The 14939-nt window shown below is 39.5% G+C and overlaps 2 protein-coding genes across 3 annotated transcripts; both read left to right on the forward strand.

Moving 5' to 3' along the window:
* The first annotated feature begins 2038 nt into the window (after positions 1-2038).
* Positions 2039-9934, forward strand: LOC115584583 (troponin C, skeletal muscle-like). 2 transcript variants are annotated; one of them, XM_030422113.1, is made up of 6 exons: positions 2039-2206; positions 4756-4810; positions 5000-5143; positions 5254-5368; positions 7136-7272; positions 9489-9934. In XM_030422113.1, the coding sequence occupies exons 1-6, from the start codon at positions 2054-2056 to the stop codon at positions 9518-9520; spliced, it is 636 nt and encodes a 211-aa protein (XP_030277973.1). In that variant the 5' UTR covers positions 2039-2053; the 3' UTR covers positions 9521-9934. The 2 variants fall into 2 exon arrangements, with proteins under 2 accessions (XP_030277973.1, XP_030277974.1); XM_030422114.1 differs by having other exon boundaries at positions 2059-2180.
* Positions 9935-11267: 1333 nt separating this feature from the next.
* On the forward strand, positions 11268-14498 carry LOC115584584 (troponin C, skeletal muscle). Its single transcript, XM_030422115.1, has 6 exons — positions 11268-11423; positions 12291-12342; positions 12702-12845; positions 13320-13434; positions 13570-13706; positions 14006-14498. Exons 1-6 carry the CDS (start codon positions 11421-11423, stop codon positions 14035-14037), a joined length of 483 nt encoding a protein of 160 aa, XP_030277975.1. The 5' UTR covers positions 11268-11420; the 3' UTR covers positions 14038-14498.
* Positions 14499-14939: the final 441 nt, after the last annotated feature.

Genomic DNA, 14939 nt, shown 5'->3' on the forward strand with positions numbered 1-14939 from the left:
AATTAGCTAATTTGAAGCCAGTACAAGCTTGAAAGCAGCGAGTAATCCACACTCTTCTCAGGCTGGTCCCGTACTGTCACCTTAAAATCTGATAAACCTTGATATCATTTTCATTCCCCTAGCTGCTGGAAAAGCCTGTCTAAGCACTTTTAGATGTACTCAGTCCGTCTCAGTCTTTTGACAGTGGCTCAAATTTTCATTCCTTCTTCCCATTGCCTTTTAGTAATTAGCCTTTCCTCTCATCAATTGAATGTCTTGTGTATTTTAGGAGGCCTGATAGAAGTTATTAAGGACCACAGCTGCTGTTGTTTCCATGCCAATAAGGGAGTACTCCGAGCATAAATAGATTTCGAGTGAAAGAACCGCCAGACTGCAAAGCCAAACTGCTTAAAATTCCAGAGTTCACACAAAGATGAACAGAGACTCCTGGATTGACTCATCTGTCAGCTGACGTGGTGGTCCGTAGGAGAAAAGAATCCCTGGCTTGTGCATTTGATATTAGATTACCTCTGTCAGACTAGTGAAACTATGTTATTGTTCAGAATGGTAGCTTTAGTTGTTCTTTTGTTGCCATACTAGCAGCATATTCGAGGGATGGAAATATCTGTGGGTCCTCTGCTTTGGTTCAAACTGAAATGTCTCAACAATTACTTAATTGATTTCCATGAACTTTGGTGCAGGCCTTCTGTTCCCATCTAGAGTAATTGTATAATCTTTGGTGATCCTTTAACTTTTAAACTAGCAACATCAGGTCAAAACTTTAAATGCGTTTATGACCAAATTCAAATGAGCATGGTAAAAAAATGTAACAACAAATGGTTTGTTTGTTTGTTTATAGCCTAACATTATCTTTTTTTTTTTACTTCTGGCGATTGCATTTAGGGATGAAGATCATCAATAGTGGTGTTCATTTGTGAAGATTATTTTACTGAACAAAACATGTAAGCATAATAAACTTGTGTAAAAACACACCATAGGCTTTTTGTAACTGGAACCAAGGCGATGCTAACTTTTGGGTTAGCCTACAAAAATCTGTCCTCCCTGTCCCTCTCCAATGCAACAATAAGTGGGGACAGTTTTGCTGCGGTAGCCTCGCGCAAGATTATTGAACCTGTCACAAAAGAGAAAAACTCATGATGTCACACCAGGGCTTGCCTTTGTTACACATGCTTCGGTAATTCAATGTTTGAGTTAAATTACAATTCATGGCTCCCTTGAATAGAAATATTGAACAACAAAAAATGTTATTATTATTATCTACATATACCACCTTTATCTAGATATGTTTTAGACATGCTGTTGAGAAAGGTTATGCCTCAAGACTGGCTCATTAGTTGCTTGCATCATTACAAATGTCAGTGTGATTCTGCATGAGGTTTTCTTACTGCTGGAACAGAACCCTGAAGTTTAGCTTCATTTTGGTTCTCTCTTTAGCCTGGCAAATGATTGACACACTAATTAAAAGAAGCCTGTTTGTGACTATACAAGATGGTTTTGTTTTTTTACTTGTTGATGGAGTGACAAACCAAAAGCTCAAATGCTTCAACGTGGGGTACAGCTGTGGGAGATCAGAGGTTCATTTGCACACCTCTTAAATTACAGATGTCATAAGTGCAAGGGCAAGTTAGCAGCAGTGAGGACAGGGGCAAGGCGGACGGACGGGTTCACGGACACTGTGGAAGGGGCAGAGAATCCGTGCACGCGGGGAGGTGTTAAAATGTGTGTTTGGCCATGTGTGTGTGCATGCACTCTGGTACCCAACAGTATATGAAATCAAGTGTCCATCTGAGCTGAGATGCTCAGTTGATCCTCTGCCAAAATAACCTCCAGCTGCCCAATGCCTGCACTGTTGTCCTTTTTCTTTTTTTGAGTAAATGTCACTGAGCTTGTCTGTTATCTAAATATGGGGGATTGGAGTGTGTGCCACACAAGGGGATGTCCATCAGGCGATTGTAAGAGGGGGACAAACTAAAGTTGAACTTGATTGGCTGTCTCTTGTCTGAGGAGGGGGCCTGTTGCCCAATCCTGATCATTTTCATTAAAGTGTAGTGCGATGAGAGGGTACTTATGGAGGGGAGTGAGGCAGCAGCGTTACCTGAACTGTGTGGCAGGGAGTCTTTCTTTCCCAGACGTCTGTCGTTCTTACTGGTGTCTGTTGTTCAGCACAGCCGGCCGCCATGGTAAGAATCCGAAAACTGAGAACGAGGTAAAAGGGAAACAACATGGAGAAGGAATTTTAGTTTTAATGAATCTCTGAGGATTTTTGGCTTTTGTTTTCTGATGAGGATTAAAGCCAGACGGCTGAAGATGGAGATTATTATCTGAAGCGAAAAACAAACTCTTTCAGCTCACTCAAAGTCATCCAGCAAGTCTTTATCAGCAGCACAGCTGGGTTATCAGCTGGATTCCAGTACAAGCTGTGTTTTGTCTCCTGGAAAATTTATAATTTGGGGGAAATCAATGCTTATTATTAAGGCTTGCCACAGAGAGAAAAGTCTGTTACCTGACAGGAGACCGGCTATTGGAAAACCCCAATTTCCATATTCTGCTACTGTGACTACTCCTTGCTGTGTTTTTTTACAGACCAAAGTGATCTGACTCTGCTTTTGTGTTCCATCACATTGGAACTTAACGACTGATATTTAGATTGGAGGGAGCAATACTAAAGATAGAAAGCACACAGCTGAGTAAAGTGAGAAGACTTGTGCCTTTTCTGAGTGTCCTGATTTAGGACATTCACCTTGAGAAAATCCATCTCTAATACTCTCCCAAATATCTCACCTTAAAAATAGCTTTAAAGGGGCACTATGTGTTCAATTCAAGCTCCAAATTTTATTAACAAGATCAATAGCGAAAAAAAAATATTCTCGGAAATATTTATTTTTCCATAAGTAATTAAACAAGCTGTTCTCAGAGGAAAATAAGGTCCCCAGAACACTGTTTGAAGCTAGAAAAAAAGTGACAGGGTCCGCCACATGTAAACAAAGTATAACAGTATGAAATTGAGTTTTCCCTTAAGGTCAGTTTGTTTATGCAGTTTATTCAGTCATGAGAACAAAGAGACTTTGTTTATTTAATTTGTTGAGGCAGAAAAAAATCAGTCACTGAAGATCTTTCTGTATGATTTAAATTTCCTCCCTGAAACTACAAAATGCATCTTTAAAGTGAGCTATCGAGTTGAAATAATGTGTGACCCTCTATATGTTAAGATACTGATAAGGTCCTGTCAAGCAAACAGGGGAAATTTGTAAAAAAAACGTTACATTGCACATCAGTGCTTGGTATAAGCACTGGTGGTTGTTCTTTCTGTTTCGAAATGAGGACTGAACTTGAAATATTCCAATTAGATGTCATCAGGCTTTCAATCTAGACATAAGAACAAACTGGAAATACTGTGGGAAGGAACAGCAGAGATCAAAGTCAGTTTAATTGTGTTATCTCTTAACATCTCCCATGTTTGCTGCTAAATGTGGGTATAACATGTGTCACATTGTGGCGTCCCCCTTTAAGAACCATCATGAACAAGTGCAGACAGCTGGCAGAGGATTAAACATGAGTTCTTACCTGACAGAAGGTTATTTCCAGTCCTTGGCTGTCACTTTGTCAATGATCTGGCTTTAGGTTTCTGTTTTGGCTGAAGGGAGAAACAGGGCTTAAGTGTTGGCATAGAGTGACAGGAGCATGCCATTCATGGATCATATGAGCATTTGTCAATGTTTTATCCAACTAAACACACAAAAATACATACATTTACAACAAATCAGTAGGAAAATCACTTTGTAAAAACTAGATTACTCTTTGAAATAAGTAAGTAATTACAACAATAACATGATACAAAAATGACACCAAATCTACAATGCCACTTAAAGGAACAGTTCACCCAAAAAGAAACATTCAGTCCTTATCTGCTCACCTCCATGCTGATTGAAAGTCAAGAAGTCAAAATTCCACAAAAAAAAAAAGTCTATCTAGCTAAGAAGCTACAGTGAAGATTTCCACTTTTAAAGGGTTTAAATTAAGTCCTCTTAAATCACATGGCTGTATGTTTCCTTCCTTTTTAAAACAAGTCTGAATGTACTGCAGTCGTTTAGGAGAATGCTACAACTATGTTTTGCTGTGAGGCTCCAGAAATGTTTTGGTGACTACAAAACTTGACATTCCATCGGCATGGGGGTGAGTAGATAATGACTGATTTTTTCTTTTTTGTTGGAACCTAAAAGCAGACATGATGTTTAATCGTGATAGATTACCTAAATCCAACAAGATTCAACTTGCCACTTTTTTAAGTCTGTTTATTGGCATTTCCAAAATCGAAAAGTACAGAGTGAAAAAAAGACACAAAATATCACAAAGATAGTGTGGAGTTAACATGCAAAGGTGCAGAACAACAAAAACAACATAGTTACAGGAACAATACATACTATAGATGATTTAACTTGGGACTGTATTATCATACAATTAATTTAAATCAATAGCTGTCAGCACAACAAGCAAAACAACTAAAAACGTTCAAAAAAGTGGTCACTAGTAATCTACAGTAGATGAATTATAGTAAACAGGTTCTGCATTAGCCACTCCTTACATCCTGTCCTGGTAATGATTGAATCACCTAGTAATCACTTATGTTCAATGGCGGTATTATGCAACTGCAGTTGAGTATACCTGACAGAAATGATCAGTTTGCTCTCTTCTCTCACCCTCCTGTCATTCTTCCACCAATGTTCTTCCAACCTACTTTCATTCACCTCTCTTAAGCCTACCGACGCACAAAGCGATGCCCGCTCTTTCCTGACTGAGGAGATGATTTCAGGCAAGTCCTTCATACATGATTACACCTCGTAAGGGTCCTCCATCAATTTGCATCTGACCTTTATTTCTCGTGTTGACTTTTGGTCACATTAGCCTCCCATAGCGTGAGATCCATAGCCTATTTCCCTTTTGATTTTGTTTGCCATATTTCAACTTTTCCAAGTCTGAGCTATTTCTGTTTCTCGTCTAGAGTTCAAGGCCGCCTTCGACATGTTTGACACCGATGGTGGTGGTGACATCAGCACCAAGGAGTTGGGTACCGTGATGAGGATGCTGGGCCAGAACCCATCAAGAGAGGAGTTGGATGCCATCATTGAGGAGGTGGATGAGGATGGTGAGATCATTGTGTAGGCAACAAATAGAAAGAGGAAAACAGAATAATGTCACCTCACATTTTGTTCCTACCCTCTCGCTCCTCACGTGTTCCCCTTGTACTCTACTCAGGCAGTGGTACCATCGACTTTGAGGAGTTCTTGGTCATGATGGTGCAACAGCTAAAGGAGGACCAGGCTGGAAAGAGTGAAGAAGAGCTTTCAGAATGCTTCCGTATTTTTGACAAGTATGGCACCAAAGAGAAAGACGTTCAAACACACTATGTAACTGCGCAGGAATTTCATGCTGTGCTATGGCTAAACTGAAAAATATATAGATAACGATATATTAAATTAGGTAGGCAACAAAGCAACTTAATATTATGTGATAGTACACACTAAGTCTGTACTTGCAAGGCATTGGATAGCTTGCCATACATCCAAATGAGCTAAATTAGAACAAAATTGTTATTGACAGGCAAAATAAAATGCATTTTTATTGCATGTAAAAAGTTGTATCATCAAAAGTAATACAGCTCCTTAAACCTGCCACAGACCGGACTGATACATGCTGGTAAGAGATAGCAACATTCCTCAGAAGCCAATTTTTGACTCACTTGGGCTTTCCGTAGCCCAAATCTTAAGAAATATTCTTAATTGGTCCAAAAAGTGAGCTTTTTGTATCATATTACCGTATATGTAGTGTTTGGGCACATGGGGCTACTGTTATTTTCTAAACTGGTAGAAAATGCTCAATAGAATAGGAAATTTTCTATCATTTCCATCACACACACGTGTAATCCATATAGATAAAAGTTGCATAGAACCATCATTACTGTCACTACAGAAAAAGAAATCATTTGCTTGAGATGCAGTTCTAAAAACATCTTTTAAATAATATTATGCAATTTTTCCAAAAGCATTCGTGGATACATTCTTGAATAAATTTCCAGGAAAATTCCAACTTGTAACTGCATAACTTTTTTGCTGATCATGCTTTAATAAAATGTTTTTTTATATAGCTAGCCACCATAAATTGCTAAATTGCTAATTGCTAAAATTGCTAAAGAAATACACCTTCAATGTCAAGAGTCAAGTTTTCAGGGTGAAACAAAAAGGGAACCAAACACAACTCACAAGCAGGCAGGTAACGGAACAAAAGGCAAGCTTAATTAAATGAAGTGGAGCAAAAAACTAAATAAAAGTATAAACCAAAGAAGCTCCTGAATCACAGGCAGGAACAGGAAGGACACAGGACTGTGACAAATGATGAAACAGAACAGACAAACTGATAAAGAGTGAGGGGACGAAAAGGACTTGAATACCCAGGGAGTTTTAATCTGATGGGCTGCAGGTGAACTCAGAAAAAGGGCAGGGGAAAACAGACCAATGGAAGAACTGAGAAGCAAAACATGATATAACTTCAAAATAAAACGACTTCTGTGTGCGTGAGCGAGTTTGTCCTAGTGAAAGAGAGAGATGGCCTTATCGATTGTTGAATTGGTGAGAATGTAAATGGTTAAAACATTTACTTTGATTTGCTGGCCTGCATAAGTTGGATAGGAACTAGTTGAAAGTTTAAAAAAAAAGCATGATCAGCAGAAGTTAAGCAGAAACTAGTTGGAAGCTTCTTGGAAATGTATTAAAGTTGGTCCCAGTTATTTATTGAACGTTTAGGATACAATAGCTGAATATTATTGTTAAATCATGTTAGGGTAATTTTTGATAACTTGTTAGGTGGTTAATGGAGTAACGGGGATAATTCAAGATAGACCTGTACAATACGTTTAATTGGTGTTTAGTTAATTAAGTCATCTTGCTGCATTGTTTTCTTCTGCAATAGTTTAATGGAAACCCAACTGGAGGACGGGTTCCATCTTATCTTTCTAATTATTAAGAATTACATGAGAGTAATAGATGGAAACAAGCTTTCATTTGTATTTTCCTTTGCCGATGATGAGGCAACATTTTTTTTTTTTCCACCGCGTAAATCTAATATTGCATTTTATCCACAGGAACGGAGATGGCTTTGTTGATCGTGAGGAGTTTGGAGACATCCTTCATATGACGGGAGAAAATGTCACAGAGGAAGATATTGATGAGATGTTCGGGGAATCAGACACAAACAAAGATGGCAAAATTGATTTTGATGGTAAGATGAGGCTACATGTAGAGGGAGGATTTTCTTCAGTCCTCTGGACTACACATGCAGTGTCTTCCATAATGTCTGTTGAATTATCGGGGCGAAGAACTACAGACAGGACTTCCAGATCTACTAGTAACATTTATGAGTGATTCAGCTTGATATATTGAGCAGCAAGATTTAGTAAAATGAATTTCTGGTTTGATCTTTAGAGGCATTGTCTGTAATGGACTCTCATGAGTAAAGGAATAGTTTGACATTTTGGGTAATATATTTGTTTTATTTGAGAGTTAGATACAGCTCTCAAAACTGCCCATCCAAATTGAAGCTGAAGCCAACTGCCGGTTAGGTTAGTTGACCATAAAGACTGGAAACAGCAGGAAATAGCTAGCCTGACTGTTCCTGTACACAGGGAGAAAAAAGACGGCACGGAACCCTCTTGTTAAACAGCACATTTTTACACTTCGGCTTAAACAAACAAAGTAAAATGTGTTAATTTGTGAGCTTGAGAGGTGCCTTTAGGGCAGCTGCATGCTCCAGATTCATAATCAATGGTCAGATATAGGAGTCTTTTTTTTAGTAAACATTCCAAGAAGCCCATGTCTATAGTGCATTATAACGCATTATGAACATACTTACAGTATAATGTGCCCATAGCGCTGTTTAATCAATCAACTCATGAATACTGACAGTGATTTATTTTTAACTTATTTATTTTAATATATTTATCTATTTTTAACTTTATTTAACAGCACTGTCTATATTGCATTGAAAACATAACTATAATGGATTCTAATGAACCTATGTCACCGTATCATCATAGTAACACAGACTCATTAATATTTTTAATACTTCACAGAAACAATCATAATTTATTATGACACAGATAGCTATAATGCAGTAAAAACACATTTATGTTGTGTTATAATGCGCCTATATTGCCGTATAATTATAGTTATTAGCGAACATCAATATTGGTAATGCTCTTCAAAAACAATCATAACTCATTGTGATGCTGAAGTCTATTATGCATTACATATGTGCTTATAATGCACCTTAATATGCTTATATCACTGTGTCATCATAGTTATAAGCACTTATGACTGTAAATAGTGCTTCACAACTATAATCATAACTTATTATGGCACAGATAACCATAAGGCATCCAAAATGTACTTGTGGTATTATGCGCCTATATCACTGTATTATCATAGTTATAAGCATTCATGAATATTCATCATATATTATAAAGCAGATATGTATTATGCATTATAGGCGTACTTATAATGCGTTCTAGTGTGTCCATAGTTATAACCAATCATATGTATATATCCAGAATGCAATATAACAATAATGATAAAAAATTATAAAGCACAATTGCTGGTCAGTCACTATGTTTGCAAGATCATAGCATATTCAAACTCTCTTAGTTGTTTCATATTATATCCATTTATAACATATTATAATCACTATAATAATGTGTGATAATGTTAATATAAGTCACTGTCTGTAAGTGGCCATTATTTGCTTTAAGTTAAGTGAATAAAATAAACTCAATACAAGAGCAGCACATAACCCCTGCAGGTGCAAACATACAATAAATGGTCACCTTTGTTAATGTTCGTGACTGCTTCTAACCATGATCATATGGCGCTAGAGCTGCATTGTAACACGTTATAAGCATGTTATATATATTATTATAGACATGGGTTTCATACAAGTGTTATTTCTTTTGGGGGGAGGGATATACTCCCACTTATACTACAACAAAAATGACTTAAAGCAACACCCCAACATAGATACAAATTAACAGAAGAAAGTGCAGTAAGTATATATACAGTATGTACATGACTGCAGTGGTGACAATCTCTCAACTTCTCATCTCTTGGTAAGAGAGAAAATTTAAAATGCTACACTATTCCTTTACAGAAGGCCTGGTGAATTAAATATTTGGGCTGACTACGATTATTTGATGTAAATACAACATGCATTAAAGGTAAACGCATCAAACCCATTGGTTTACCAACTATGTAGAGCAACTTAAATCTTGAGAAAATCTTTGTGATGTTAACCTTCCATAAACCTTTAAATCCAAAACCAGCCGCATGACAAAATATTTGAAGACCACTACAGTTTATAAAGTCTGCACACACCTTATGTATAGTAAATTATCGATAAGACTGATGGTGGGTTGACTGACTGTTGCACTCTCTTCCTTTTTGCAGAGTTTCTGAAGATGATGGAAAATGTCCAGTAATGCGACTCTACATTCCTTGGTGGCCCTTCCTCAAAGAGAATAGAAAACAGACTGTTTGATGGAAATTCTGATCGATCTCTAAATGCTATGAAACCCTGCACAATTATAAATATGATGTCGTTTCTGAGGCATCAAAATGCAAACAAGTGATATACCTTCACCCTCACCCTCCTTCCCCTTCTCATATGAAACCCTTGGGCTTGGCGAGGATATCTATTAATATCTGTTCAAACCTTTTAAGACGAAGGCTCTTTCCCCCCTCCTTCTCTCAGCCACCCAGCTGTCCCCTTGGCAGCTGCTGTTTCTCCAGAAATGCTACACCACCAAGCTCTAACCCCCCCCCACCCCACCCAGAACTAAAGATCCTCTCCACCCTGTTATGTGCTTTCTAAATAAATCCACTTCCACCTTGTTCATCTTTGCAAATTATTCCGCCTTGCACGCCTGACATATCTTATCTCATCTGATTCTTCTTTTTATATTTCATTCTTTTGTTAATCTGCCAGGGGGCATCCTGGGACTTTCTGTAGATTATCACAGTCTGTCTTGTGATCACTTACACTTTCTACACCACCAACCACATCCTCCTTTTTTACGCACACGCACATTTGTTCAACTGCAACCGGTCTTATCTTGCTATCCCAGTCCCACCTTCAAACTAGCCTCCTTACTGACTTTTAAAATAACAGTCACATCTGAGGAAACGTTACGATATCTGGTTTTAAATGAATCTCTTCCAAATTGTTCTCCACCTAAGTCACTGATCTTCACTTGGAGGTCTCCCAGCAAATAAATCAATGACCCCAGTGTGAATGTAAAGCGGAGCAGTCAGGCTTTAAGGCAGTCAAAGAGCGTATGAGTCAATTCCCCCTTCGGAAATGCAGCTCTCCCTCTGGGTATATAGCCTGCGAGCCCCCACAACAACATCCCTCCCCTTTCTTCACGGCTGCTCCACTCCTCAGCATCCTATCCTTCACCTCGGGGCCCTCCCTTCAGGAACCGCCCGCCATATAAGGAGCATCAGGTTGTGTTTATCAGGACGTGTGGGTGCTCGACTTGCGTCCCCGTCCTCTCTCAGCCTTAAAATCTGCTGGCTATTCAGGGAACGGTGGAAGGGCTGGAGGCAGAGAGGAGGGTGGAGGGTGTTAGGAGTTAGGGTCCAAGAGCATTTTTTTCTCTTGGGCTTGAGTTTCACGCTCAGATTGAAATGCCATCATCACAAAACCCATAACCCACTTTTAAATGTTTGACTGCCCCTCCTCGTCCACCAATCGAATAGAAAGCAACAGTGTGTGCTGACTAACGGGCTGCAGGAGCTCTAGTTTTATCACTACTTTTTAAATTTCATTGAGAATTTTAGTGGAGTTATGTTGAGTTGTCACCGCTGAAAGCCACTTCAGGCTATTTCTGATGAAACCGAATGCACTAATTCTATTATTTCACGTAAATGTGTGCTTTGCAGTATGATTTCTTTCAGTGTGTCACAGTTCTTTCTCACCCGCAACCTGTGATGGTCTCAGTTTTATCTAACCAGGTGGCCGACCGTGTAATATCCTCTGCACCCTCGCGCGTTTATCTCCATCAAGATTTTTCCCCAACTTGACTCAGACCACAAAAGTGCCCAAAACCTTCAACTTTACCTCTACTCAACTTCAAGAAACAAGAGCTTTCCTGTCCAAAGTGTGATTGGCTCGCAGTGGCACCAGAACCCTAAAAGTTCAGGGTACTAAATCTGGAGGCCTGTGAGAGGCAGGGGGCGGGACCTGGCCGTCCCGTTTAAAGTGTGTCAGACCCTTCACTTGACGTCTAGTCTCTCTGTTGGGGTGCACACGGATTGACCACTCCTTTGGGCTTTTCTTTTATCCTTGGATATTTGGGGGGGAAAAGCTAATCCACAAACATGGTAAGACCAATCACTCGTGCAAATGACCAGCTGAACTCGGCAAGCAGCCATTAGTTAATAAGCAGTGATAATGATGATAATGAGAGACTGTGGATTGGAGAAATAGCTATTGATTAAAATAAAGGCACGTGAAAGTCTAAGTTGAGAAACATGTTTCCTTTCTATCTTTAATGTTTATCTGCTGTCTTTCCTTAAAATTGCTTAGACCTTCTCTTTAGAAAGTTAATTTTAGACTAAACATTTTAGAATATTTTCAGTTTATCAAAACGGAATTCTCAATGAATTCTGCAGAGAACCTATTTATTTTTAAGCTCTTAAAAAATGTGACTAATGCTTCTTAAAGTGAATGTGTGGAGCTGGCTGGGTGTCAGCTGGGAAGGTGCGGATTCTGCTTAGGCAACAAATTCCCGGGGATTGGATGTCCGCAGGCCATATACAGCCAACTGTAATGTGTTGAGCCTGAAATAGCCCGACTAATTTTCACCAAGCTCAGGAATCCACTTGAAGCGCAGCCACTAGGCCTATATCCAGGAACACGTGGCTTATAGAAGCATGTTATCATCACAAAAACAACGTTAAAACACTAATTATCTCGAAAACTCCTCTAATCCGTGTCATTTACTAAAACTGTATCTGCTGGGTTGTGCGTAAAATGGTGTTTTACTCTAGATCACTGTGCTTGGGAAATACAAATATTATCATTATTTTTTAAATATATTTTCTTTTGAAAATGAATTATAGCAGGTATGGTAATTTCTACTTTCGCGACAATTCGGCCTCAAGGCTAAAGGCCACGTTTTTTTTAACTAGAATGATGAATAAAGTGTAAATAAATTAAATGATGAAGTGGCCTCTGTTTTCTTCCAGACTGACGCGCAACAAGAGGCCCGCTCCTACCTGAGCGAGGAAATGCTGGCTGGTGAGTACGGGCTACAGTAAGGCGTTACATCTGTAATGTCGTTTCCTTGCCCAGGAAGCAGTGAAGTATAGATTACATGTCAGATGATAAACGGCCTAGTTGTTTTTAATGATCAAAAAGAAATGGGTCCTCTGATTCCACCTCCTATGATCTTTCTGTCAGAATGAGCTCTTTTATAAAAAAAAAAAAAGGCAGAGCATTTTAGTTCACCATCATCATTTTATACACCGGAAGTGTACTGCAGTGGATTACTGCACAACAAGTAATATGTTTGGAAATAGAGAGATATTGGGAATACAGAGAATTATGTCATGTTTTTGGAGTAAGGAGCCGCATTCTGTCATCTATGATTTCTCCAGAGTTCAAGGCCGCCTTCGACATGTTTGACACCGACGGTGGCGGTGATATCAGCACCAAGGAGTTGGGTACCGTGATGAGGATGCTGGGCCAGAACCCAACAAGAGAGGAGTTGGATGAGATCATCGAGGAGGTCGATGAGGACGGTGAGCGATGGTTGATAGTGTCTTTGTGACACCGACACAGAAGGCCCGCTGTGCGCATTGTGCGCAATGAGCGTTTTTACGCACAAGCAACACATGACCCTGGCCCTTGATATGTGTGATATGATATATGTGTATATGACAAATGATATATCAGTTCAAATAAACCAAGCAATTTAATAATATTCGGAACCTAAACACTCAGTTACAAGGCGTTTCTAGGGAGTTTTACGCGCAGATGCACAAACATAGATCATCAGACATTTTTCTTCTGGGTTTTACTTAATTATGTAGCTTATATAGATCGGGGCTAACTTAATTACAGTGTTTACTTTTACTGTGGGTCATTCGTCAAGTAGTTCGCAAAATTGAGCGCATTGTTATGTTTTCTCCATGGAGAGCAGGAGAGCAGGACACTGGGCCTCCTGTCGGGCTTACCACTGCTAATAAGTCATATTGTTTCATCATCACTCTCAGGTAGCGGTACCATTGACTTCGAGGAGTTCTTGGTCATGATGGTGAGGCTGCTAAAGGAGGACCAGGCCGGCAAGAGCGAGGAAGAGTTGGCAGAGTGCTTCCGCGTGTTCGACAAGTACGTTCTCATTGTTGCTGCGTAGAATCCGGTTTACTTAGTTTGCTGCACCCCCTCTCAAAAGGCAGCGTACAAATGTCTTGTCTAATGTCTTGTTTATGTTTATCAATCCCATACGTTTTGCCTTTTGCGCAGGAACGGCGACGGCTACATCGACAGAGAGGAGTTCGCCATCATCATCCGCAGCACCGGCGAGCCCATCTCAGAGGACGAGATCGACGAGCTGATGAAGGATGGAGACAAGAACGCAGACGGCATGCTGGACTTTGACGGTATGATGAAGATGAAGATGATGATGAACATGTTGTAAAAATGTCTCTTTCCAAGTTATCAGTTAACTCGAGAGCCTGTGTCTGTGGCTTTTTGAAGAATTCACAGTAATGTAAGATTTAATTCAAATATAGCTCATCTGGCACTTGTATGCCTTAATGTTGAACACATGGTTATATTTATATATTTAACTTTTTGATTAAGTATAATCAATAGGTTTTAAACCCATTTTACCATCCTTGTTGGATTCAGTTGTGTTTCCGCTGCTGATGACACCGTGCCGTCTCTCTTTTCTTACCAGAATTCCTCAAGATGATGGAGAATGTGCAGTAAAACCAGAAAGACTCATGGACATTCCTCCTCCCCTCCTGTGAACCCCCGTCCATCTGATCCCCATTGAGCAACTCAAACCACCCTCCACACTCCCTCTCCTCCTTCCTTCCTGTCCACCTGGTTCACTGCCTCTCTTCTCCATCCTTATAAACATCCTCAACAGACAGCTAGGGCACCTGGCAGGGGTCGCTGGCTGGGCTACACTCTTCCCCAGCCTCGCTTGCGAATGCATACAGCCTGTGAATGCATTGAAGAAATTAACTGCGCAAACCCTTTGCATTTTATTAACAGGCACGTGTCATCAGCGACCCCCTCCCCCCATGCTGGTGAAGCTAATCTGATCTAGAATCTAGTCTAGAGAGAACAGCAGCCTGTTGTCTGCTGCTTAGACCAATTAAGTCAACCAATTCACTGTACAAAGTAATTTGCTTGAACAGAATAAATGAACTAACTCATGCTCACTTGTAGTTGGTCTGTCGTATTTATGGTCTGTGTAAAAAAATTTTGTTTTGAGGAATATCAATAAAATCTGTTTGTTTCTTCTTTTTGTCCATTTTGTTTGAACCATAGCCAGTTTTTAACTGATATTTCTTTTAACCTGATATGTCAGATGGCCAATCAGCTGCCTGGCAAAGTAAACATATACTAGACTTTTAGACATCAGAGTGTTTTTACAGGTCCTACTGTATATGTGTAAAGTAGAAGTATAGAGCCTTTTGTGGCTCCACAGGAAAACGCAATTACTCTGCTGCTAAATTGCCTCCAGTGACGTCAATAATGTAGGCACCAGACTTTGAAAAAAAAAGAATACACAGTCGTACTTCCTAGACCTGAAAACACCCTTCATGTGTAAAATTGGTGGAGTGACTCTTTAAGGTCACCGTTGGAGTGCAAAGTGGTGC

Source organism: Sparus aurata, chromosome 7, assembly GCF_900880675.1.
Source record: "Sparus aurata chromosome 7, fSpaAur1.1, whole genome shotgun sequence".
Lineage (NCBI taxonomy): Eukaryota > Metazoa > Chordata > Actinopteri > Spariformes > Sparidae > Sparus > Sparus aurata.

Excerpts from the sequence above, each read along its gene's own strand:
- LOC115584583 (XM_030422113.1), top strand. The coding sequence starts at position 2,054 with ATGAGAGGGTACTTATGGAGGGGAGTGAGGCAGCAGCGTTACCTGAAC. Across the intron at positions 5,144-5,253 it reads TGAGGAGGTGGATGAGGATG|GCAGTGGTACCATCGACTTT; the intron begins GTGAGATCATTG and ends TACTCTACTCAG. Across the intron at positions 5,369-7,135 it reads TGCTTCCGTATTTTTGACAA|GAACGGAGATGGCTTTGTTG; the intron begins GTATGGCACCAA and ends TTTTATCCACAG.
- LOC115584584 (XM_030422115.1), top strand. Across the intron at positions 12,343-12,701 it reads GAGCGAGGAAATGCTGGCTG|AGTTCAAGGCCGCCTTCGAC; the intron begins GTGAGTACGGGC and ends TGATTTCTCCAG. Across the intron at positions 13,707-14,005 it reads CGGCATGCTGGACTTTGACG|AATTCCTCAAGATGATGGAG; the intron begins GTATGATGAAGA and ends TTTTCTTACCAG.